Here is a 23,907-nt window from a genome sequence, read left to right as displayed (position 1 = left end):
TATGTGAAATCATGTGGTATTTGTCTTTCTCTGACTTATTTAACTTTGCATAATACCCTCAGGGTCCATCCATGTTGTTGCAAATGGCAAGATTTCACTTTTTTGTGGTTGAGTAATAATATGTGTTATATATATATATATATATATATATATATATAAAATATCTATTATATATGTATATATAAAATCACATCTTTTTTATCTATTTGTCTATCAATGGACACTTAGGTTGCTTCCATATCTTGGTTATTCTAAATAATGATGCAGTAGATCTTTTCCAGTTAGTGTTTTTTGGTTACTTTGGAAAGATACAATTGACCCTTGAACAACAGAGGAGTTAGGAGTGACAATCCTCGGGAAGTAAAAAATCTGTGTATAACTTTACATTTGGACCTTTGTATCCACAGTTTGACTTTAGTAGACTCAACCAACCACAGATCTTGTAGTACGGTCAGTTCACTTCAGTTCAGTCATTCAGTCGTGTCCGACTCTTTGCGACCCCATGAATCGCAGCACACCAGGCCTCCCTGTCCATCACCAACTCCCAGAGTTTATTCAAACATGTCCATAGAGTCGGTGATGCCATCCAACCATCTCATCCTCTGTCATCCCCTTCTCCTCCTGCCCCCAATCCCTCCCAGCATCAGGGTCTTTTCCAATGAGTCAACTCTTCTCATGAGGTGGGCAAAGTATTGGAGCATCAGCATCAGTCCTTCCAATGAACACTCAGGACTGATCTCCTTTAGGATGGACTGGCTGGATCTCCTTGCAGTCCAAGGGACTCTCAAGAGTCTTTTCCAACACAATAGTTCAAAAGCATCAATTTTTTGGTGCTCAGCTTTCTTCACAGCCCAACTCTCACATCCATACATGACCACTGGGAAAACCATAGCCTTGACTAGATGGACCTTTGTTGACAAAGTAATGTCTCTGCTATTTAATATGCTATCTAGGTTGATCATAACTTTCCTTCCAAGGAGTAAGTGTCTTTTAATTTCATGGCTGCAATCACCATCTGTAGTGATTTTGGAGCCCCAAAAATAAAGTCTGACACAGTTTCCAGTGTTTATGTATTTATTGAAAAATCTGCATATAAATGGACATGTGCAGTTCAAACTCATGTTGTTCAAGGGTCAACTGTACCCAGAAGTGGAGTTGCTAGCTCCTATGATAGTTCTGTTTTTAATTTTTTGAGGAACTGCCATACTGTTTTACTTAATGGCTGCACCAATTTATACTCCTTTCAACAGTGCGAAAGGATTCTCTTTCTTCCACATTCTTACAAACACTTGTTATTTGTTGTCTTTTAAATAATGGACATTGTGACAAGTGTGAGGTAATATCTCATTGTGGTTTTGATTTGAATTTCCCTGATAATTTAGTGACATTTTGTATCCTTTCATGTGTCTGTTAGCCATCTGTATGTCTTTTTTAAAAAATGTCTATTCACTGATAATGAGTGATGTTGACCATCTTTTCATGTGTTTGTTAGCCATCTGTATGTCTTCTTTGGAGAAATGTCTGTTTAGTTCTTTGGCCCATTTTTTTTATTGGGTCATTTATTTTTCTGGAATTGAGCTGCAGGAGCTGCTTGTATATTTTTGAGATTAATCCTTTGTCTGTTGCTTCGTTTGCTATTATTTTCTCCCATTCTGAACGCTGTCTTTTCACCTTGCTTATAGTTTCCTTTGTTGTGCAAAAGCTTTTAAGTTTAATTAGGTCCCATTTGTGTATTTTTGCTTTTATTTCCAATATTCTGGGAGGTGGGTCATAGAGGATCCTGCTGTGATTTATGTCAGAGAGTGTTTTGCCTATGTTTTCCTCTAGGAGTTTTATAGTTTCTGGTCTTACACTTAGATCTTTAATCCATTTTGAGTTTATTTTTGTGTATGGTGTTAGAAAGTGTTCTAGTTTCATTCTTTTACAAGTGGTTGACCAGTTTTCCCAGCACCACTTGTTAAAGAGGTTGTCTTTTTTCTATTGTATATCCTTGCCTCCTTTGTTGAAGATAAGGTGTCCATAGGTTCGTGGGTTTATCTCTGGGCTTTCAATTCTGTTCCATTGATCTATATTTTTGTCTTTGGGCCAGTACCATACTGTCTTGATGCCTGTGGCTTTGTAGTAGAGCCTGAAGTCAGGTAGGTTGATTCCTCCAGTTCCATTCTTCTTTCTCAAGATTGCTTTGGCTATTCGAGGTTTTTTGTATTTCCATACAAATTGTGAAATTATTTGTTCTAGTTCTGTGAAAAATACCGTTGGTAGCTTGATAGGGATTGCATTGAATCTATAGATTGCTTTGGGTAGTATAGTCATTTTCAAAATATTGATTCTTCCAATCCACGAACACGGTATATTTCTCCATCTATTTGTGTCCTCTTTGATTTCTTTCATCAGTGTTTTATAGTTTTCTATATATATGTCTTTCGTTTCTCATCACTCATTATCAGAGAAATGCAAATAAAAACCACAATGAGGTACCATTACATGCTAGTCAGGATGGCTGCTATCCAAAAGTCTACAAGCAATAAATGCTGGAGAGGGTGTGGAGAAAAGGGAACCCTCTTACACTGTTGGTGGGAATGCAAACTAGTGCAGCCACTATGGAGAACAGTGTGGAGATTCCTTTAAAAACTGGAAATAGAACTGCCATATGACCCAGCAATCCCACTCCTGGGCATACACACTGAGGAAACCAGATCTGAAAGAGACATGTGTACCCCCATGTTCATTGCAGCACTGTTTATAATAGCCAGGACATGGAAGCAACCTAGATGCCCATCAGCAGATGAATGGATAAGGAAGCTATGGTACATATACACAATGGACTATTACTCAGCCATTAAAAAGAATTTATTGGAATCAGTTCTAATGAGATGGATGAAACTGGAGCCCATTATACAGAGTGAAGTAAGCCAGAAAGATAAACACCAATACAGTATACTAACACATATATATGGAATTTAAAAAGAAGGTAATGATAACCCTATATGCAAAACAGAAAAAGAGACACAGATGTACAGAACAGACTTTTAGACTCTGTGGGAGAAGGCGAGGGTGGGATGTTCTGAGAGAATAGCATTGAGACAAGTATACTATCTAGGGTGAAACAGATCACCAGCCCAGGTTGGATGTATGAGACAAGTGCTCAGGGCTGGTGCACTGGGAAAATCCAGAGGGATGGGATGGGGAGGGAGGTGGGAGGGGGGATAGGGATGGGGAACACATGTAAATCCATGGCTGATTCATGTCAATGTATAGCAAAAACCACTACAATATTGTAAAGTAATTAGCCTCCAACTAATAAAAATAAATGAAAAAATAAAAATAAAAAAATGTCTATTCAGGTCTTCTGCCCATTTTTAAATTGGGTTGTTTGTTTGATGTTGAGTTATATGAATTCTGTGCATAGTTTGGCTAGTAACCCTTTGTTGGATATATCATTTGCAGACATTCTATTCTGTAGGCTATCTTTTCATTTTGTTGATAGTTTCTTTCACTGTGTGAGTTTTTTATTTGATATAGTCCTATTTGCTTATTTTTGCCTTTGCTTCTCTTGACTGAGGAGACATATTAAAAAAATATTGCATGACTAAGACTGATGTCAAAGAGCATGCTGCCTATTTTCTTCTAGGAATTTTATGGTTTAAAGGTTTACATTAAAATCTTTAATTCATCATCATTTGAGTTTATTTTTGTTTATAGTGTAAGAGAGTAGTCCAAGTTGATTCTTTTGCATGTAGCTGTTCAGTTTTCCCAACACCATTTATTGGAGAGGGTATCTTTTTACCATAATATTTCCCCATAATCTTGCTTCCTCTGTCATAGATTAATTGATCATTTAACTGTAGATTTATTTCTGGGCTCTCTATTCTGCTCCATTGACCTATATGTGTTTTTGTGCCAGTATCATACTGTTTTGATTACTGTAGCTTTGTAGTATAGCTTGAAACACAGGAGCTCTTGCTTTGCTCTTCTTTCTCAAGACTGTTTTGGTTATCTAGGATCTTTTGTGTTTCCACACATATTTTAGAATTATTTGTTCTAGTTCTGCAAAAAATGCCATTAGTACTTTGGTAGAGATTGCACTGAATCTGTAGATTGCCTTGGGCAGTATGGTCATTTTAGCAATAATAATTCTTCCAATCCATGAGCACAGTATATCTTCCCATGTATTATATCCTCTTCAATTTCTTTCATCAATGTCTTATAGTTTTCCAAGTATAGATTTTTTTTACCTTTTTGGTTAGGTTTATTCCTAGGTGTTTTGTTCTTTTTGATGCCATTGTATGTGGGATTGCTTTCTTCATTTCTCTCTCTGATAGTTCATTTTTAGTGTATGGAAACAGAGCATTTCTGTTGTGTTAACAGAATACATAATTAACATATTAATTAACATGTTGTTGTTTAGTCACTAAATTGTATCTGACGCTTTGCAACCTCATGGACTGTAGCCCACCAGGCTCCTCTGTCCATGGGATTTCCCAGGCAAGAATTCTGGAGTGGGTTGCCATTTCCTTCTCCAAGGGATTTTCCCAACCCAGGGATCAAACTCATGTATCTTGCATTGGCAGGCAGATTCTTTACCACTGAGTCACCAGGGAAGCCTACATTTGTTAGTACTTCTAGAATAAGATCTATTTAGGTTGAACTGGATGAAACTGCCATTTTTGTGGGACAATTGCTCAACATCAGCAGTTTCATCCACTCTGACCTAATAAGACAGGAAAGTAAGATTGTGGTGTATTTTCCCTAACTCATTCTGCTGAGTGGTCCAGACTCAAAGTTTCCCAGGTCCCCAGCTACATTGCCTGTGACCTTTGTAAGAGCCACAGTGCTTTCTTTGGCTATTACAGTGCATCCTAAGGAGTGTCACTAGGAAAGGAAAAAAGAACTTCAAAAGTAAGAACAAAACTGAAAATGCCAGCCTGACTGCAGCACAAGGACATGTGTCCCAGACATGCCAGCCACAGGCTGGGCCCATAGGAGGTAGCTCTTAACTTGTTAATATGTATTATTGATATATTAATTTTGTATCCTGAAACTTTACTCAATTCATTTATTAGTTCCAATAGTTTCCTGGTGGTGGCCTTAGAGTTTTCTATATCTATTACTTTGTTACCTACAAACAGTGACAGTTTTACTTCTTTCTTTCTAATTTGGATTCCTTTTATGTATTTTTCTTGTCTGCTGTGGTTAATACTTACAATACTATGTTGAATAACAGTGGCAAGAGTGGGCATCCTCATATTGTTCCTGATCTTGGAGAAAATACTTTCAGGTTTTCACTAGTGTATATAATGTTGGCTGTGGCTTTGTCATCTATGGCATTTATTTTGTTGAGGTATGTTTCTTGTATGCCCACTTTTTTAAGAGTTTTTTTTTAAATCATAAATGGATGTTGAATTTTACCAAAAGTTTTTAGGCATCTATTGATATGATCTTAAAATTTTTATTTTTCAATTTGTTAATGTGATGTATCACATTGATTGATTTGCAGATATTAAACCATTCTTGCATCCCTGGGATGAGTCTCACTTGATTATGATGTAAAATCCTTTTAATGTATTATTGAATTCTGTTTGCTAGTATTTTATTGAGAATTTTCACATGTGTTCATCAGTGATATTGACCTGTAATTTTCTTTTGTAGTGTCGGGTTTTGGTACTAAGGTGGTGCAGGCCTTACAGAATGCATTCAGAATTGTTCCTTCTTCCGTGATTTTCTGGAATAATTTGAGAAGGGTAGGTGTTACCTCTTCAGGTGTTTAGTAGAATTCACCTATGAAGCCATCTGGTCCTAGACTTCTGTTTGCTTGGAGTATTTTTCTTTTTTTTACTACTGATTTACTTTCATTGCTGATAATCAATCTGCTCATAATTTCTATTTCTTCCTGATTCATTCCTGAGAGATTGTATATTTCTAGGAATTTATCCATTTCTTCTACTTTGTCCATTTTATTAACCTATAATAATTTTTTTGTAGTAATCTCTTATGATCCTTTATATTTGTATGGTGTCAGTTGTAATTTTTCTTCTTCCATTTCTGATTTCATTTACTTGGGACCATTCTTTTTCCTGATGAGTATGGTTAAAAATTTATCTATTTTGTTTATCTGTTTAAAGAACCAGGCTTTAGTTTCATTGATTTTTTCCTTTAGTCTCTATTACATTTGTTTTCACTATGGTCTTTACTGATGCTGAGCTCTTTAAGCTTTTGCATGACTGTAAAACTCTCTTTTTCAAATCTGAATGATAGCTTTATCAGTTATTCTTGGTTGTAGGTTTTTTCCTTTCATCCCTTTGAATATATGGTGCTTCCTTCTTCTGGCCTGTAAAGTTTCTGCTGAAAAGTTAGCTGCTAGTCTTATGGAAGTTCCCTTGTGCATAACTAGTTCCTTTTCTCTTGCTCCTTTTCAGATTCTCTCCTTATCTTTAATTTTGCCATGTTAATTATAATGTGCCCTGGTGTGGACATCTTTGAGTTCATCTTGTTTGGGACTCTCTGTGCCTCCTGGACCTGGATGTCTGCTTCCTTCCCCAGGTTAAGAAAGTTTTCAGCTATTATTTCTTCAAATAAGCTATCTGCCCCCTTTTCTCTCTCTTCTTCTCTGAGATCCCTATAATAAAAATGCTAGCCTGCTTGACAAGGTCCCAGAAGTCTCTCAAGCTTTCCTCATTTTTAAAAATTGTTTTTTTCTGTTTAGCTCCAGTGATTTCTCCTAATCTGTCTTCCAGTGTGCTGATCTGTTTTTCTGCATCATCTAATATACTGTTAATTCGTTCTGGTGTATTTTTTATTTTAGTTACTTTAAAAAAATTTTTTTAATTTTATTTTATTTTTATTATTTATTTATATATTCATTTATATATTATGTAATATATATTATATAATTATATAATATATTATATAATTATATAATATATTATAATCATATATATTATAATTATTATAATATTATATTATAAATTATATATTATAGTATATATAATATAATTATATTTAATATAATTTAATTATAATTATATTATATATTATATATTTATTTTATTTTTATTTTATTATTATTTATATTTATTTTATTTTTATTATTATTTTTTAGTTTTTCTTTTTTTACCTTTTTATACTATTTTTTATTTTCCTGAGTTTGTTGAGCATCTTTATGATCATTACCTTTAACTCTTTATCAGGTAGATTACTTATCTCTATTTTTTTTAGGTTTTGTCTTGTTCATTTGTCTGGGACATATTCCTCTGTCTCCTCATTTTGGCTAATTCTCTTTACTTATTTCTGTGTATTAGGTAGGTCAATTACATTTCCTGATCTTGAAGAAGTAGCCTTACGTTGGAGACATCCTTTGAGGCCCAGTAGCACACTCCTCTCTGATCATCAGAACTATACGCTGTATGTTGTATGGGCGCCTCCTTTGTGAGTTGCATGGTCTCTTCTATTGTGATGAGGCTGACTACTGTGGGCCTGTGGGCATACTGGTAAGCATGATTGGCCTCTGGCCCAGTTGACTGCCAGGCCCTGCCTCTTGGGGTGGCTGCCAACCTACTGGGGGACTGGGTCCCCCATGTGGCTGCCTTCACAGTCTGGGGATTCTAGGGTTGGTGCCAGCCTGCTGTTGGGTGAGTCCATGTCCAAGTGTGACTACCTGTGCTGCTGGGGGGACATCAATGCCAGCCCACTGGTGGGTGGGTAAGCTCCCAGAACTAACAGCCTAGTGGCAGGACTCCAAAATGGCCCTTGCCAGCATCAGTGTCCTTGTGGAAGAACGAGCTTCCTCAAATAGCTGCCACCAGTGTCTATTTCCCAGACGTTGGGCTCCAGTGATCTCTTGCCTCTCTGAGAGACTCTACAAGAACAGTAGCCTTCCAAAAGTAAGCCCCATTGGCCTTTAAAGCTAAAAAAAATTCCAGCGGTTCATCTTCCCGGTACAAGACCCTAGGCCGGAGAGCCCAATGTGGGGCTCAGACTTCTTTCTCTTTGAGGAGATCCTCTGCAGTTATAATCATTCTCCTGTTTGTGGGTTACTCACCTGGGTAAGTGACTATAACATGACTCCACCCCTCCTACTCATCTCATTTTGGTTATTTCTTTATATTTTTAGTTGTGGAAAATCTTTTCTGCTGGTCTTTAGGTCATTCTCATAGAGAGTTGCTCTGTAAATATTTATAATGTTGGTGTATCTGTGGGAGAGGTGAGCTAAGGGTCTTCCTAGTCCACCATCTTGGTCACAGTCTGCTGCCTCATGATTTCATAAAATGCCGAAAAGGACCCTCTGAAGGAAGATCTTCTCCTCAGTCCTTGGATGGGGAACCTGAAGCTCAGGGAGCTTAGTGTCCTATTTTGCCATAGGTCACTGGCAGAGGACGCAGTGGAAGCCTCCTCAATTTAATTTTTAAAACATTCTTGAAGTTGGCTTTCTTTGCTGTTGTAAGAACATGCTTGGAAATTATTATTAAATAGCAGATGATCAATAAATTGGGTTCCAGGAATCTTAAGGTGTGCCTCAAGTTAATTACCATAGATATTATGTCCTACCTTTGCTTGTTCATAAAATGTTAGATTGAGGATGAAACAGAAAGGAAAGTTTGATTTGTGGTGTCTTAAAGTGCTCTGAGGATAATTAAAATCTTTAAATCACATACAGAATTAAGAGCAATAGCTCAGTCCTCATATAGAAAGGGAAAAATGTTTTTTTTAAGAATCCCCTAAAGTTGACATTTCAAATCAGTTGGAAGAAAAGATGCATTATTCAATAATTTTCTTTAGGATAGGATGGACATCTAAAAAAAAGCTGTCTCTGTATTTCACTTTACAGTAAAATATGGTCCAAGATACATTGATCAAGGATTTAAATGCTGAAAAAAAGAAAGACATCATAGAAGTACCCTAAGTCTTCATGGAAATTTTTTCTAATACTAGAGTGTTAGTAAAAATACTCTAAATAATATTTTTTAAAAGGTCAAAGTCAGAAAAGGAAAGATATTATATATTTTCTTAAAATTTATGTATTATTTCCCTCTCTCTTTATATATATATATATATATATATATATATATATATATATATATATATATGTATGTATAATTTTTGGCAAAACCCCCATCATAAATAAAGACAGGTAACAAATTACCAAGTAGGAAATGTATTTACAATTCACAGACCATGAATTAATTTCCTAATATACAAATATAGAAATCAATAAGAGAAAGCCCAACCTGATTAAAAAAAAAAAGATGTAGAAGATATAAACAAAGTGATCACAGAAATAAACCTAACAGATTAGCAAAGATCAAAGATTTTGCTCACATGCTGTGTTAGTAATGCTCTCAAGCATTGCTGGTGAGCATGTAAATCTATAAAGCTGCTTTTAAGTGTAATTTGACAGTATTTACCAAGCTTTAAAAATCTACTTCCAGGAGTTTGTTCTAAAATATGCTTGCATATGTGTTAAATTACATGCATTAGATTATTCATTGTAGCATTGCTTGATAGAGTAAAAGATTGGAGATAAGTGCCCATCAGTAGACTATTTAAATTATAGGACTTTCCTACAATGGCATACTCTGTAGCCATTGAAAAGAAAAAGGTAGCTTTATAGATATGAATATGGAGCAGTCTCTAAGATATTGTTATTGTTCAGTCGTTCAGTCATGTCCAACTCTTTGTGACCCCATGGACTGCAGCACGCCAGGCTTCACTGTCCATCACCATCTCCCAGAGTTTGCTCAAACTCATATCCATTGAGTCAGTGATGCCATCCAACCATCTTGTCCTCTGCCATCCCCTTCCCCTCCTGCCTTTAATCTTTCCCAGCATCACGGTCTTTTCCAATGAGTCAGCTCTTCACATCAGGTGGCCAAAGTGTTGGAGTTTCAGCTTCAGCATCAGTCCTTCCAATAAATATTCAGGATTGATTTCCTTTAGGATTGACTGGTTTGATCTCCTTGCAGTCCAAGGGACTCTCAAGAGTCTTCGCCAACACCTCAGTTCAAAAGCATCAATTCTTCAGTGCTTAGCCTTCTTTATGGTCCAACTCTCACATCCATACATGACTACTGGAAGATGTTAAATGAAAAAAAGGCAGTGCAGTGTGTATGGTCTGCTACCACTTGTACTTAATGAAATACTTTCACTTAAATGGATATTCTCCAAAAGGATTCACAAAATAATAATATTGATTGCCTTGGGGAGCTGAGGACAGGGCTGGAAGGAAGATTTACTTTCTATTGTATACTCTTTTGTACTTTTGAGTTGTATGACATGTCCGTGTATTACCTACTTTAGAAATAATTTTAAAAGGACATACCTCGCATATCTTAATAGCACATTTCATTTCTAAAGTCAGTGGAACTTGTAGGCTATGACCAGACACCTTTTATATTATTTGACCAATAGACAAGAGGTCCTTAAACACAGAAAGCTATAAAGCTTGACTAGTCCCTTACTAGCTAAGGTAGTTAATCCCCTGTCTTATGTTGAGCATCAACTTCTATCCTTTTCCCATTACCTGAGACAAAGGTATATTTGGCCTATTTGGTTGTATACTTAGAACTTGGGGGTTGCTTTGATTAGGCATGTAACACTGCAAGGGAGAGAATATCAGTTTTACCATCTGTTTGAATGTATTGGTTTGCTTCTTTCATGAACGCACACAAAAATACTCTCTCATAGTCTCCCCATTTAAAAATTATAACAATAATATTAACACATGCTTATTGTATAAAATCTGGAAAATACAGAAAAAATATTTAGGAGAAAATAAATATTTCACAGAATTTTACCACCTAGAAGTAATAACTTTTTTTTCTTTAATCTATATCATGGATCCTTTCCTATACTGTCAAATATTCTTCTGAAACTTTTTTTGTTGTTGCACTGCACTGCATGTAGAATCTTAGTTCTTCAACCAGGAGTTGAACCTATGCGGGTTTCAGCAGAAGCATGGAGTCCTTACCACAGGGACCAACAGGGAATTCCCCATAGCATTTGTTTTTAAAATGCCATATGGTATACCATTTTGTCATTTTTTCCCCCCACCTAGTCATTTTTAATGACTTTGAGGGTATTACTTATTTGTAATTGTGCTAAGTAAAAATAAGTCAGACTGAAAAAGACAAATGCTGTATGATCTCATATGTGGACTCTATTGTTTTTTTAAAAACTTTATTGTGAAGTGAACACAGGTACAGAAAACCACACAAAATAAACGTATGGCTTAATGAGTCATCCTATGGCAAATAACTTTGTAACTACATCCTAAGTTAATAAAGAGAACTTTGCATGCACTCCTCTCCCCCAAACTCTCTCCAGATTTTCATCTCCAATCTAAGCCCTCTCTTTCCCCTGAAATGAACACGTAGCCTGACTTTTATAGTTATCATTTTCTTTCTTTTTTTTAAAAAAATATTTATTTATTTTTGACCATGCTGGATCTTCACTGTGGCTCAGGTTTTTCTCTAGTCACAGCGAGCGGGGGCTACCCTCTAGTTGTGGTGTGCACACTTCCCATTGTGGTTCTTTGTCTTGTGGAACACAGGCTCTAGGGCACACGAGTTTCAGTAGCTGTGGTCCCCAGGCTCTAGAGCGCAGGCTCAGTAGTAGCCACTGGCTCACAGGGAAGTCCCAAGAGCTCTTTCTTGATGTGGTTGATACCCTCCCTGCCTTTATTTTAAAGAGAAAGGGAGATCTTCCCTCCTCCAACTTTTTTTTTTTTTTTTTTTGGAATTTTATTTATTTTTGGCCGTGCTGGGTCTTTGTCGCTGCTTGGGCTTGTCTCAAGTTGTGGCAAGTGGGGGCTCCTATCTCTAGTCGCGGTGCATGGGCTTTATTTTGGTGGCCTCTCTTGGTTTGGACCACGGGTTCTAGAGCACAGGCTCAGTGGTTCTGAGACACGGACTTCGTTGCTCTTCACCTCGTGGGATCCTCTCGGATCAGGTTGAACCCCCATCTTCTGTGTTGGCAGGCAAATGCTTTACCATTGAGCCACCAGGGAAACCCCAGTAATCATCTTCTTTTTTATATATTAGCTGTAATATCATTTTTAAAAAAATATAAATTTCTTTCTTTTAATTGGAGACTAATTACTTTACAATATTGTATTGATTTTGCCACACATTGACATGAATCCACCACGCGTGTACATGTGTTCCCCATCCTGAACCCCCCTCCCACCTCCCTCCCCATCCCATCCCTCTGGGTCATCCCAGTGCACCAACCCCGAGCACCCTGTCTCATGCATTGAACCTGGACTGGTGATTCATTTCACATATGATAATATACATGTTTCAATGCCATTCTCCCAAATCATCCCACCCTCGCCCTCTCCCAGAGTCCAACAGATTGTTCTATACATCTGTGTCTCTTTTGTTGTCTCGCATACAGGGTTATGGTTACCATCTTTCTAAATTCCATATATATGCGTTAGTATACTGTATTGGTGTTTTTTTTTTCTGACTTAGTTCACACTGTATAATAGGCTCCAGTTTCATCCACCTCATTAGAACTGATTCAAATGTACTCTTTTTAATGACAGAGTAATATTCCATTGTGTATATGTACCACAGCTTTCTTATCCATTCGTCTGCTGATGGACATCTAGGTTGCTTCCATGTCCTGGCTATTATAAACAGTGCTGCGATGAACACTGGGGTACATGTGTCTCTTTCAATTCTGGTTTCTTTGGTGTGTATGTCCAGCAGTGGGATTGCTGGGCCATATGGCAGTTCTGTTTCCAGTTTTTTAAGGAATCTCCACACTGTTCTCCATAGTGGCTGTACTAGTTTGCATTCCCACCAACAGTGTAAGAGGGTTCCCTTTTCTCCACACCCTCTCCAGCATTTATTGCTTGTAGACTTTTGGATAGCAGCCATTCTGACTGGCGTGTAATGGTACCTCATTGTGGTTTTTATTTGCATTTCTCTGATAATGAGTGATGTTGGGCATCTTTTCATGTGTTTGTTAGCCATCTGTATGTCTTCTTTGGAGAAATGTCTGTTTAGTTCTTTGGCCCACTTTTTGATTGGGTCGTTTATTTTTCTGGAATTGAGCTGCAGGAGTTGCTTGTATATTTTTGAGGTTAATTCTTTGTCAGTTGCTTTGCTTGCTATTATTTTCTCCTATTCTAAAGGCTTTTCTCCCCACCTTGCTTATAGTTTCCTTTGTTGTGCAAAAGCTTTTAAGTTTCATTAGGTCCCATTTGTTTATTTTTGCTTTTATTTCCAATATTCTTGGAGGTGGGTCATAGAGGATCATGCTGTGATTTATGTCAGAGAGTGTTTTGCCTATGTTTTCCTCAAGGAGTTTTATAGTTTCTGGTCTTACATTTATATCTTTAATCCATTTTGAGTTTATTTTTTGTGTATGGTGTTAGAAAGTGTTCTAGTTTCATTCTTTTACAAGTGGTTGGCCAGTTTTCCCAGCACCACTTGTTAAAGAGGTTGTCTTTTCTCTATTGTATATTCTTCCCTCCTTTGTCAAAGGTAAGGTGCCCATAGGTGTGTGGATTTATCTCTGGGCTTTCTGTTTTGTTTCATTGATCTATGTTTCTGTCTTTGTGCCAGTACCATACTCTTTTGATGACTGTGGCTTTGTAGTAGAGCCTGAAGTCAGGCAGGTTGATTCCTCCAGTTCCATTCTTCTTTCTCAAGATTGCTTTGGCTATTCGAGGTTTTTTGTATTTCCATACAAACTGTGAAATTATTTGTTCTAGTTCTGTGAAAAATACCGTTGGTAGCCTGATAGGGATTGCATTGAATCTATAGATTGCTTTGGGTAGTATAGTCATTTTCACTATATTGATTCTTCCAATCCACGAACACGGTATATTTCTCCATCTATCTGTATCCTCTTTGATTTCTTTCACCAGTGTTTTATAGTTTTCTAAAAATAGGTCTTTTGTTTCTTTAGGTAGATATATTCCTAGGTATTTTATTCTTTCTGTTGCAATGGTGAATGGAATTGTTTCCTTAATTTCTCTTTCTGTTTTCTCATTGTTAGTGTATAGGAGTGCAAGAGATTTCTGTGTGTTGATTTTATAGCCTGCAACTTTAGTTAGTATATTCATTGATTCACTTTAGTAATTTTCTGGTGGAGTCTTTAGGGTTTTCTATGTAGAGGATCATGTCATCTGCAAACAGTGAGAGTTTTACTTCTTCTTTTCCTATCTGGATTCCTTTTATTTCTTTTTCTGCTCTGATTGCTGTGGTCAAAACTTCAGAAACTATGTTGAATAGTAGTGGTGAGAGTGGGCTCCCTTGTTTTGTTCCTGACTTTAGGGGAAATGCTTTCAATTTTTCAACATTGAAGATAATGTTTGCTGTGGGTTTGTCATATATAGTTTCTATTATGTTGAGGTATGTTCCTTCTATTCCTGCTTTCTTGAGGTTTTTTTTTTTATCATAAATGGATGTTGAATTTTGTCACAGGCTTTCTCTGCATTTATTGAGATAATCATATAGTTTTTATTTTTCAATTTGTTAATGTGGTGTATTATGTTAATTGATTTGCAGATATTGAAGAATCCTTGCATCAGTGAGATAAAGCCCACTTGGTATGATCTTTTTAATATGTTGTTGGATTCTGTTTGCTAGGATTTTGTTAAGGATTTTTGCACCTATGTTCATCAGTGATATTGGCCTGTAGTTTTCTTTTTGTGTGGCATCTTTGTCTGGTTTTGGCATTAGGGTGATGGTGGCCTCATAGAATGAGTTTGGAAATTTACCTTCCTCTGCAATTTTCTGGAAGAGTTTGAGTAGGATAGGTGTTAGCTGTTGTCTAAATTTTTGGTAGAATTCAACTGTGAGGCTGTCGGGTCCTGGGCTTTTGTTTGCTGGAAGATTTCTGATTATAGCTTCAATTTCCATGCTTGTGATGGGTCTGTTAAGATTTTCTATTTCTTCCTGGTTCAGTTTTGGAAAGTTATACTTTTCTAAGAATTTGTCCATTTCTTCCAAGTTGTCCATTTTATTGGCATAGAGCTACTGGTAGTAGTCTCTTATGATCCTTTGTATTTCTGTGTTGTCTGTTGTGATCTCTCCATTTTCATTTCTAATTTTGTTGATTTGATTTTTCTCCCTTTGGTTCTTGATGAGTCTGGCGAACGGTTTGTCAATTTTATTTATCTTCTCAAAGAACCAGCTTTTGGTTTTACTGATTTTTGCTATGGTCTCTTTTGTTTCTTTTGCATTTATTTCTGCCCTAATTTTTATGATTTCTTTCCTTCTACTAACCCTGGGGTTCTTCATTTCTTCCTTCTCTAGTTGCTTTAGGTGTAGTGTTAGGTTATTTATTTGTCTTTTTTCTTGTTTCTTGAGGTAAGCCTGTATTGCTATGAACCTTCCCCTTAGCACTGCTTTTACTGAGTCCCATAGGTTTTGGGTTGTTGTGTTTTCATTTTCATTCGTTTCTATGCATATTTTTATTTCTTTTTTGATTTCTTCTGTGATTTGTTGGTTATTCAGCAGCGTGTTGTTCATTCTCCATATATTGGAATTTTTAATAGTTTTTCTCGGGACTCTAGTTTTTAAAAAAAAGGAAAAAAGAAGCTCATAGAATACAGAGAACAGACTGGTGGTTATCAGAGGCAGGGGTTGGGGAGTAGGCTAAATGGGTGAAAGTAGTGAAAAGGTACAAACTTCCAGTTATGAAATAAGTTCTGAGGGCTTGGTGTACATGGTGACTATAATTAATAATACTATACAGGATATTTGAAAGATACCAAGAAAGTGAATCTTAGACTTTTCTCATCAGAGGAAAAAATTTTTTTGTAACCATGCATGGTGCAGAAGGTTAACTAGATGTACTGTGGTGATCATTTTGCAATATTTACAAATATTGAATCATTATGTTGTACATATAAAGCTAATATGTTATATGCCAATTATATCTCAATACAAAAATAAATAAAATAAAGACAAGACAGTTTGGTCTCCAAAAAAATCTGTATAATATGCCATCTTTATCATTTTTCCCTTAATAAATAGTCATGACTATACTCATGTACTTTGTGCATGCCTTAATTATTCCTTTATGCTCCATTTCCTAGGAGTAAAATTCCTGTGTCAAAGAGAAGGAATGCTTTCAAGGCTGTTAGATGTGTTGCCAAATTTCTCTTTGGGAAGATGTTACTTATTTGTACTTCCCAGGTACACATGTGAATGATGCACATCTATTTCTCTGCATCTCAGTTAATGGTGGGCATCATTGTTTAAAGCTGTTTTCCAATTTGAGAGGCTAATATGCTATTTTGTTTTCATATTAATTTTCTCTGATTACTTTCAAAGCTAACATTCCCCCCTACCATTGGTGACTAGCCACTTCTTAAAGATATTTTTTCATGTCTTCTGAATCACCTGGGGATTTTTTTCCCCAAATAAGAGGTAGTATCAAATTGTAATATGCCCCTTCTCAGGTTTACTGGCCCTGTCTCTGCCCCCTTTTTTCCCCCAGAGATACCCAAGGAAGTATCTTGCCTGAAACAGCATAAGAAATCTCTTTCCACAGAGTTCCAATGTATTGTGATTGAGCAATTGTGCAAAAAAGAACATGACTTAGCATTGCTAGGAAATATATTTTTAGGAGCCCCTGTGGGTATGGAAGCAACCTGCTGCCTTTGAGAAGATCTGAGGGATAGAAAGGCTTTTTTTTAAGTAGACAAGATAAAAAGTGTATTAGTATGTTAGATGTTTTGAGCACCTGAGAAAAGAGGTGATGAATAAATACCAAGTTTTATATATTGCTGTTATCAATAGTGTGAGCCACACACTTTTTTGTTTGCCTTGTTTTTAATCATCTGCTTCTACTTCACATCAACCTTCTTTGTTGGCTTTTCAGGTTGGACAAGTTGTCCTGGAAGAGAGTCTTAACTTTTTTTTCAATCTTTACAACATTTCTTCTGTTTCATGTTTTGGTTTTTTGACTGAGAGGCATGCAGGATCTTTGCTCCTTGACCAGGGATCGAAACCATGCCTCCTGCATTGGAAGGTGAAGTCCCAACCACTGGACTGCCAGGGAAGTCCCAGACTTAGATTCTTAAAATTAAATTTTAAATATAATTTAAAAATATATATTATTACCATGTAGTTTATTTTTGTGCTTTTCTCTTGTTTCCTGGTGAGACCTGTAAAATTTCAGAAAATGATCTGCTTTATGAGTAACAGGTTAATAAAACTGTTGTGGACTACTCCTTTCCGTTTCCGTCTTCAAGTTTTGGTGAAATTAGTGGCTTAATAATGATACACATCACTCAAAAATATTTATTTATTGAATGAAGGAATGAACTGCTACACAAATAAATCCTAGAGAAGAGATTAGTGTGTAACCTCACTTTTTATTGTCTCTGTGTGCAGTCTTGGAAATGGATCCTTGCACCAGGCATTCTTTACATCTTTGAAAGGATCCTCCGATTTTACCGCTCTCAGCAGAAGGTTGTGATTACCAAGGTAAAGAACATGCACTTTCTTCTTGCTGTGCTAAGAGTTCTGTTCTTCCTGATTATAGAAATAAATTGCCATGCTGTCACCTTCACAGAAATAAAAAACTACTTGAGGGCAATATATTTGAGTTCCTCTGGTGCTGGACAGAACTGGAGAGGCTTGGCAGAAATCATCAGCATGGGTCTATGTCAGAAGTTGCTAACAGGCAGTATACACCATATCTCTGTAGCCTGTCAGGCTCCTCTGTCCATGGGATTCACCAGGCAAGAATACTGGAGTGGGTAGCCATTCCCTTCTCTAACACTTTGGCCACCTGATACGGAGAGCTGACTCACTGGAAAAGACCCTGATGCTGGGAAAAGATTGAGGGCAGGAGGAAAAGGGGATGACTTAGGATGAGATGGTTGGATAGCATCACCGACTCAGTGGACATTAGTTTAGGCAAACTCTAGGAGATGGTGAAGGACAGAGAATCCTGGCATGTCCATGGGGTCGCAAAATGTCAGACATGACTGAGCAAATGAACTATAATAACAACAACAATCTAGCCCACAGACGTATTTTGTTTGGCCCATACACTGATTGTTTAGAAAGTCAAATTGGTCGCTAACATTTAGAAACCTGGATGGAGGCTTTCACATAAAAAAATGTCATTTCTTGTTGGTTTTCCAGCTTACCCAGTTATAGCACAGGGAATTGTATTCAATATTTTGTAACAAGATAGAATGGAATTTAATCTGAAAATAGTAACTGAATCACTTTGCTGTACACCTGAAACTAACACAATATTGTAAATCAACTATGCTTCAATTTAAAACTAGTATTTCTAGACTCTCTTGAAGAATCAAGCAACCTGATAATGCTGAATCTCTGCTCCATAGTGCAACCATTGTATGGACTTGGTAATTGCTGCCCCCTTCAGAAAGGATTTCTGTTTGCAATTTACTGTCATCAGCAGCCCTCCAGCTTTACTCATTTATTTGCTTGCCCCTGTCACCATTTGAATTTGCCTCTTTTGACCTCTGTGCTTCGTTCATAGGTTGTCATGCACCCATCCAAAGTTTTGGAATTACAGATGCACAAGCATGGCTTCAGCATGGAAGTGGGACAGTATATTTTTGTTAATTGCCCCTCAATCTCTTACCTGGAGTGGCATCCCTTTACCCTGACCTCCGCTCCAGAGGAAGATTTCTTCTCCATTCATATCCGAGCAGTGGGGGACTGGACAGAAAATCTCATAAGGACTTTTGAACAACAGTATTCGTCAGTTCCCAGGTAGGTCGTTAAGAGCAGTAGAGATCCAGACCAGAACACAGACAGGCAGAAAAGAGAAGTAATTCCTCACTGAACCTTAAGTCTGGTAAAATGGAATATGATTAAAATAAACAAGCAACAGTGAGCCGTGGAACAGTTATGCCTCTGGGAGGATGTTTGAGGTTGCAGGTAGAGGTGAGACTTCACTTTTGCCCATTTTCTTTCGCCTTCTGCCAGGATCCAGGTGGATGGACCTTTTGGCACTGTCAGTGAGGATGTTTTCCAGTATGAAGTGGCTGTGTTGGTTGGAGCAGGAATTGGGGTTACACCCTTTGCTTCTATCTTGAAATCCATCTGGTACAAATTTCAGCACACAGATCACAACCTCAAAACACAAAAGGTACACTCCCGAGTACCATTTTTCATCTGGTCTGAGCCTGACAGGTTCACGGTTTTCATGGGCTAAGCTCTTTACAATTAGTAAGAGAGTAACCTCTCCCTGGAGTTACGAGAGTGAGTGATCACTTCTCCTAGACAAGGCATCCGCTTCTGCAGACTTGCCATAAGAACTGGGTCTTCATTGTCAACTGGAGCACCTGAACTGAAGCTGATGTTTGAGCTCTTTCCATAAGGGAAGTTGTCAGGACTCTGGACATTAATGCCACTTGAGGTCAGCAGCTCTGTAGAAGTGATTTTTTCCAGGTCACTCTTAGACTTGATCAACAAATATAGTATATATATGCATAATCATGTCATCAGAGTGCACATTGTAAGAGGCACTTAATAAGGCTATATTCTCTTTTGTTGATTCCAGATCTATTTCTACTGGATCTGCAGGGAGATGGGTGCTTTTGCTTGGTTCAATGACCTATTGGCTTCCCTGGAACAGGAGATGGAGGAATTAGGCAAAGTGGGTTTTCTAAACTACCGTCTCTTCCTCACCGGATGGGACAGCAGCTTTGTGAGTTCAAACAACACACTAATTCCCTAAGATGAAGGTCAGATAAAACATAATGCATGCTGAGCAGAAATAATCGTATCTTATGACTTCCTACCTGGTCTCACCTTCACACTCAAGTTTAAAAGTGGCTGAAGGAAGGGCAGCTATCAGGACCTGCTTTTTCTAACTTCCTATTTCTCCAACTCCAGGCTTGTCATGCAGCACTAAACTTTGATAAGGCCAATGACATCCTGACAGGTCTGAAACAGAAAACCTTCTTTGGGAGACCTATGTGGGACAATGAGTTCTCTACAATAGCTACTGCTCACCCCAAGTAAGTGTTTCTCCTCTAATTGGTTGATTTTGCAGAATTAGGCTTAGGAAAATTATTACAGCATGTTGGACACTCTTGGTAAAAGATCTCTGGGGCCAAAACTATTTGCACCAATCTTAGATTCTTGCTTAAAAGTGAGGAAATTTCATCTGAGATTTCAGCCAAATAGGGGTCTTGATCTCATAATTGATGAGAAGACATTTGTTGTCCCCACCTGCATTCGAACAGTGAGGCAAAGAAACTCAATTCTGGCTGTATTACCAAATAAAAGAGAGAACTAGAACCACTCAAATGCACTGTTTTGGGCCAAAGCAGTTCTGAAGAAAAACAACAAAGCTGGAGGCATAACTCTCCCAGACTTTAGATAATACTACAAAGCTACAGTAATCAAAACATCTTGGTATTGGCACAAACATATAAATCAATGGAACAGAACAGAGAGCCCAGAAATAAACCCACACACTTAGGGCCAGTTAATTTTTGACAAAGGAAGCAAGAATATACAATGGAAAAAAAAGACAGTCTTTTCAGCAAATGGTGTTGGGAAAGCTGGACAGCCTCAGGTAAATCAATGAAGTTAGAATGCTCCCTCATACTATACACAAAAATAAATTCAAAATGGCTTAAAGACTTAAATGTAAAACATGATACCATAAAACTCCTAGAAGAGAACCTAGGTAAAACATTCTTGGACATAAATCATAGTAATATTTTCTTAGATCAGGCTCCCAAGGCAAAAGAAATAAAAGCAAAAATTAAAAAATAGGATCATATCAAACTTCAAAGCTTTTGCACAGCAAAGGAAACTATAAACAAAATGAAAAGACAACCTACAGACTGGGAGAAAATATTTCCAAGCAGTGCAACTGTCAAGGGCTTACTTTTCAAAATATATAGACAACTTATACAACTCAATATAAAAAAAAACTCTATTAAAAAACGGGCAGAAGATCTCAATAGCCATTTCTGCAGAGAAGGCATACAGGTGACCAACAAGCACATGAAAAGATTCTCAGCATTGCTAATTATTAGAGGAATGCAAATCAAAACTAAAAATGAAGTATCACTCCACACCAGTCAGAATGGCCATCATCAAAATGTCTACAAGTAGCAAATGCTGAAGAGGGTATGAAGAAAAGTAAATCCTCTGACAGTAGTAGTGGGAATATAAATTAGTTAAGCCACTATGGAAAGCAGTATGGAGGTCTCTTTAAAAAACTAGAGTTGCCATATGATTCAGCAATCCCACTCTGTGGCATATATCCAAAGAAAAGTCTAATTTGCAAATATACATGCCATCCCAATGTTCATCTAACAGCACTATTCACAATAGTCAAGACATGAAAGCAACCTAAATATCTATTGACAGATGAATGGATAAAGAGGGTGTGATACACATACTCACACACAATGGAATACTACTCAGATAATGCCATTTGCAGCAACATGGAGGGACCTAGAGATTACCATACTAAGCAAAGTAAGTCAGACAAAGATATATCACTTATATGTGGAATCTAAAAAATATGGTACAAATGAACTTATTTATAAAACAGAAAAGGACTCAAAGACAAACAAACTTATGGTTATCAAAGGGGAAAGAGGAGGGGGAGGAATAAATTGGGAGTATGGGATTAACAGGTACACACCACTATATATGGGCTTCTCCAGTGGCTCAGTAGCAAAGAAATCACCTGCAAGGCAGGAGCCGCAGGAGACGTGGGTTCAATCCCTGGTCAGTAAGATCTCCTAGAGTGGGGCATGGCAACCCACTCCAGTATTCTTACCTGGAGAATCCCATGGACAGAGGAGTCTGGCAGGCTACAGTCCATGGGGTTACAAAGAGTCAGACATGACTGGGCACAAAACTAAATAGCTGATGACCTGACTCAGTTTTCTGAGGGGTTTTGAGACATGCTGGAACATGAAAATCAGTCATAAAATCAGTCATTCAGATGGGAAGGAGATTAAGCTGACTGTATTAGATAAATTCCTGACACCTTTCAGTTTTGGAACCTTGAGCTAGAAAGAAAACCCTCTAATTTTCAGATTCCTCATCTGTAAATGGGGTTTATATTAGTAAGTGCCTGCTCTACTCACTTGCAGGATTGTCATGAATAATAAGTAAGACATTATATATAAAATGCCCTGTAAACTGGAAAGCAGCATATAAATGAAAGAGATTCTGTTAATTATTGTGTCAGGTTGACCATAGTTGAGGCTGCATTAAGGAATGCTTATATTATGTGGGAAAGAAGAAAGATGAGCCAGGGAAGAAGTAGGAGTGTGGAGAAGCAGTGTCACAGAAGCCAAGAGAGGATGTATTAGAGGAGTATTGTCAACAGTGTTGGAGGAAGGCAGGGTCCAGCAAATGCTTATTTAGTTTAAGGATGATCTAACCATATTTATAGACAGATCAGGAGCCAGTAGATAGGAATAAAATAAACATGCAAAACGGGTTTCTCCCACATTGTTTATGGGAATGTGAAACAGTGCACCACTTTGGGAAAACTCTGGCATTTCCTCAAAATGTTAAATTCCATCACCACATGACCCAGCATTTTGACTCCTAAGTATATACCCAAAAGAAATGAAAACATATGTCCACACACAAACTTGTGTATGAATGTATGTAAAGTAGCCTAAAAGTGTGGAAACAAAAGTGTCCATCAACAGATGAATTGATAAACAAAATGTAATATATTCACACAAGGGAATGTTATTTAGTTGTAAAAAGAAATGAAGTACTGTTATATGCTACAACATGGATGAACCTTGAAAATAATATGGTAAGTGCAAGAAATCCAACACAGAAGGCCACATACCATATGATTCCAGATTAGGCAAATCTAGAGACAGGAAGTAGATTTGATTATCTAGGGCAGGGGTGGGGGCGGTTGGCAGAAAATGGCAAATGACTGCTAATGTGTATGGGTTTTTTGAGATGAAAATATTCTCAGATTTTGTACAACTTGGTGGTTATACTAAAAAGCACCACCTGCACACTCTAAAAGGGTGAATGTTATATCATGGGAATTACATTTCAAATAAAAGAGGGGAGAGGAAGATATGAGGGAAGGAAGGAGAGTGAGGCCCAGAGCCTAGTTAGAAAGAGTATCTTTGGCAAGAAGAATCACCACCTCTTCAATGTGAAAAAACACTGGATGGCTTTAATGGCAGTTGCTATGTGCCAGGCATTTTTCTAATTGCTTTACACATGTTGTTTTTGTTTAAACCTTCAAACAAGACTATGAGCTAGATACTATTTTTATCCCCATTTTACAGGGTTGGGGGGGAATGGTGAAAGAGAGATTAAAAAACTTGCCTAAAGTCATACAGCTGGGACAAATGTCAGAACAGGGATTAGAACCTAGACAGCCTGGCTTTAGAGTCTAGTAGTTCATAGTGCACTGCTCTTCACATCCTATGATTGTGCTCAGTAGAATAGGCAAGGTTGAGTACTGAGAGGGTTAAGGGCTGTGAGCATATTGGGGATTGCAAACAGAAAAGGTGAGATGAACATGAAGAACGTGAGACCGTCAATAACTTAATTTCTAAGTAAGGTTGTTGGGAGGAGAGGCATAGCAGAGGTAGAAAAAATTCCCACAAACCACCAGCAGCCTTTGCTGACTTCTAGTTCTGGCTACCATTCTATTCTTGCAGGTCGGCGGTAGGAGTCTTCCTATGTGGTCCTCAGACTTTGGCAAAGAGCCTGAGCAAATGCTGTCACCAGTACTCCAGCCTGGATCCTAGGAAGGTTCAATTCTACTTCAACAAAGAAAATTTCTGAGTTATAGGAATAAGGATAGTAATCTGCATTTAAATCTCTTCATCTTCAACAATTTACTTGATTTGGTCAGGTTGAGGCAACCACTTAAAGACAGTAACATGTTTCTTTCAAGCCTCGAGTCCCTGGCACTCTTTTTTGATTGGATTCA

The 23,907-nt window shown here is 37.4% G+C and overlaps 1 protein-coding gene across 2 annotated transcripts in view; it reads left to right on the top strand.

Moving 5' to 3' along the window:
* Window positions 1-23,874, top strand: part of NOX1 (NADPH oxidase 1) — a 37,840-nt gene extending 13,966 nt beyond the window's left edge. Inside the window, exons 8-13 of one of the 2 annotated variants that reach the window (XM_043896405.1) lie at window positions 17,355-17,447; window positions 18,481-18,716; window positions 18,933-19,095; window positions 19,510-19,656; window positions 19,845-19,969; window positions 23,633-23,874. In XM_043896405.1, coding sequence (XP_043752340.1) covers window positions 17,355-17,447; window positions 18,481-18,716; window positions 18,933-19,095; window positions 19,510-19,656; window positions 19,845-19,969; window positions 23,633-23,759 — 891 coding nt within the window. In that variant the 3' untranslated portion in view covers window positions 23,760-23,874. The remainder of the gene's footprint in view (window positions 1-17,354; window positions 17,448-18,480; window positions 18,717-18,932; window positions 19,096-19,509; window positions 19,657-19,844; window positions 19,970-23,632) is intronic. The other variant, XM_043896406.1, reaches the window with a different exon arrangement.
* The last annotated feature ends 33 nt before the right edge of the window (window positions 23,875-23,907 follow it).

This window comes from Cervus elaphus, chromosome X, assembly GCF_910594005.1.
Source record: "Cervus elaphus chromosome X, mCerEla1.1, whole genome shotgun sequence".
Taxonomy (NCBI): domain Eukaryota; kingdom Metazoa; phylum Chordata; class Mammalia; order Artiodactyla; family Cervidae; genus Cervus; species Cervus elaphus.
Note: the sequence above shows the minus strand (reverse complement) of the source record. Positions and strands in the feature narration are given on the sequence as shown.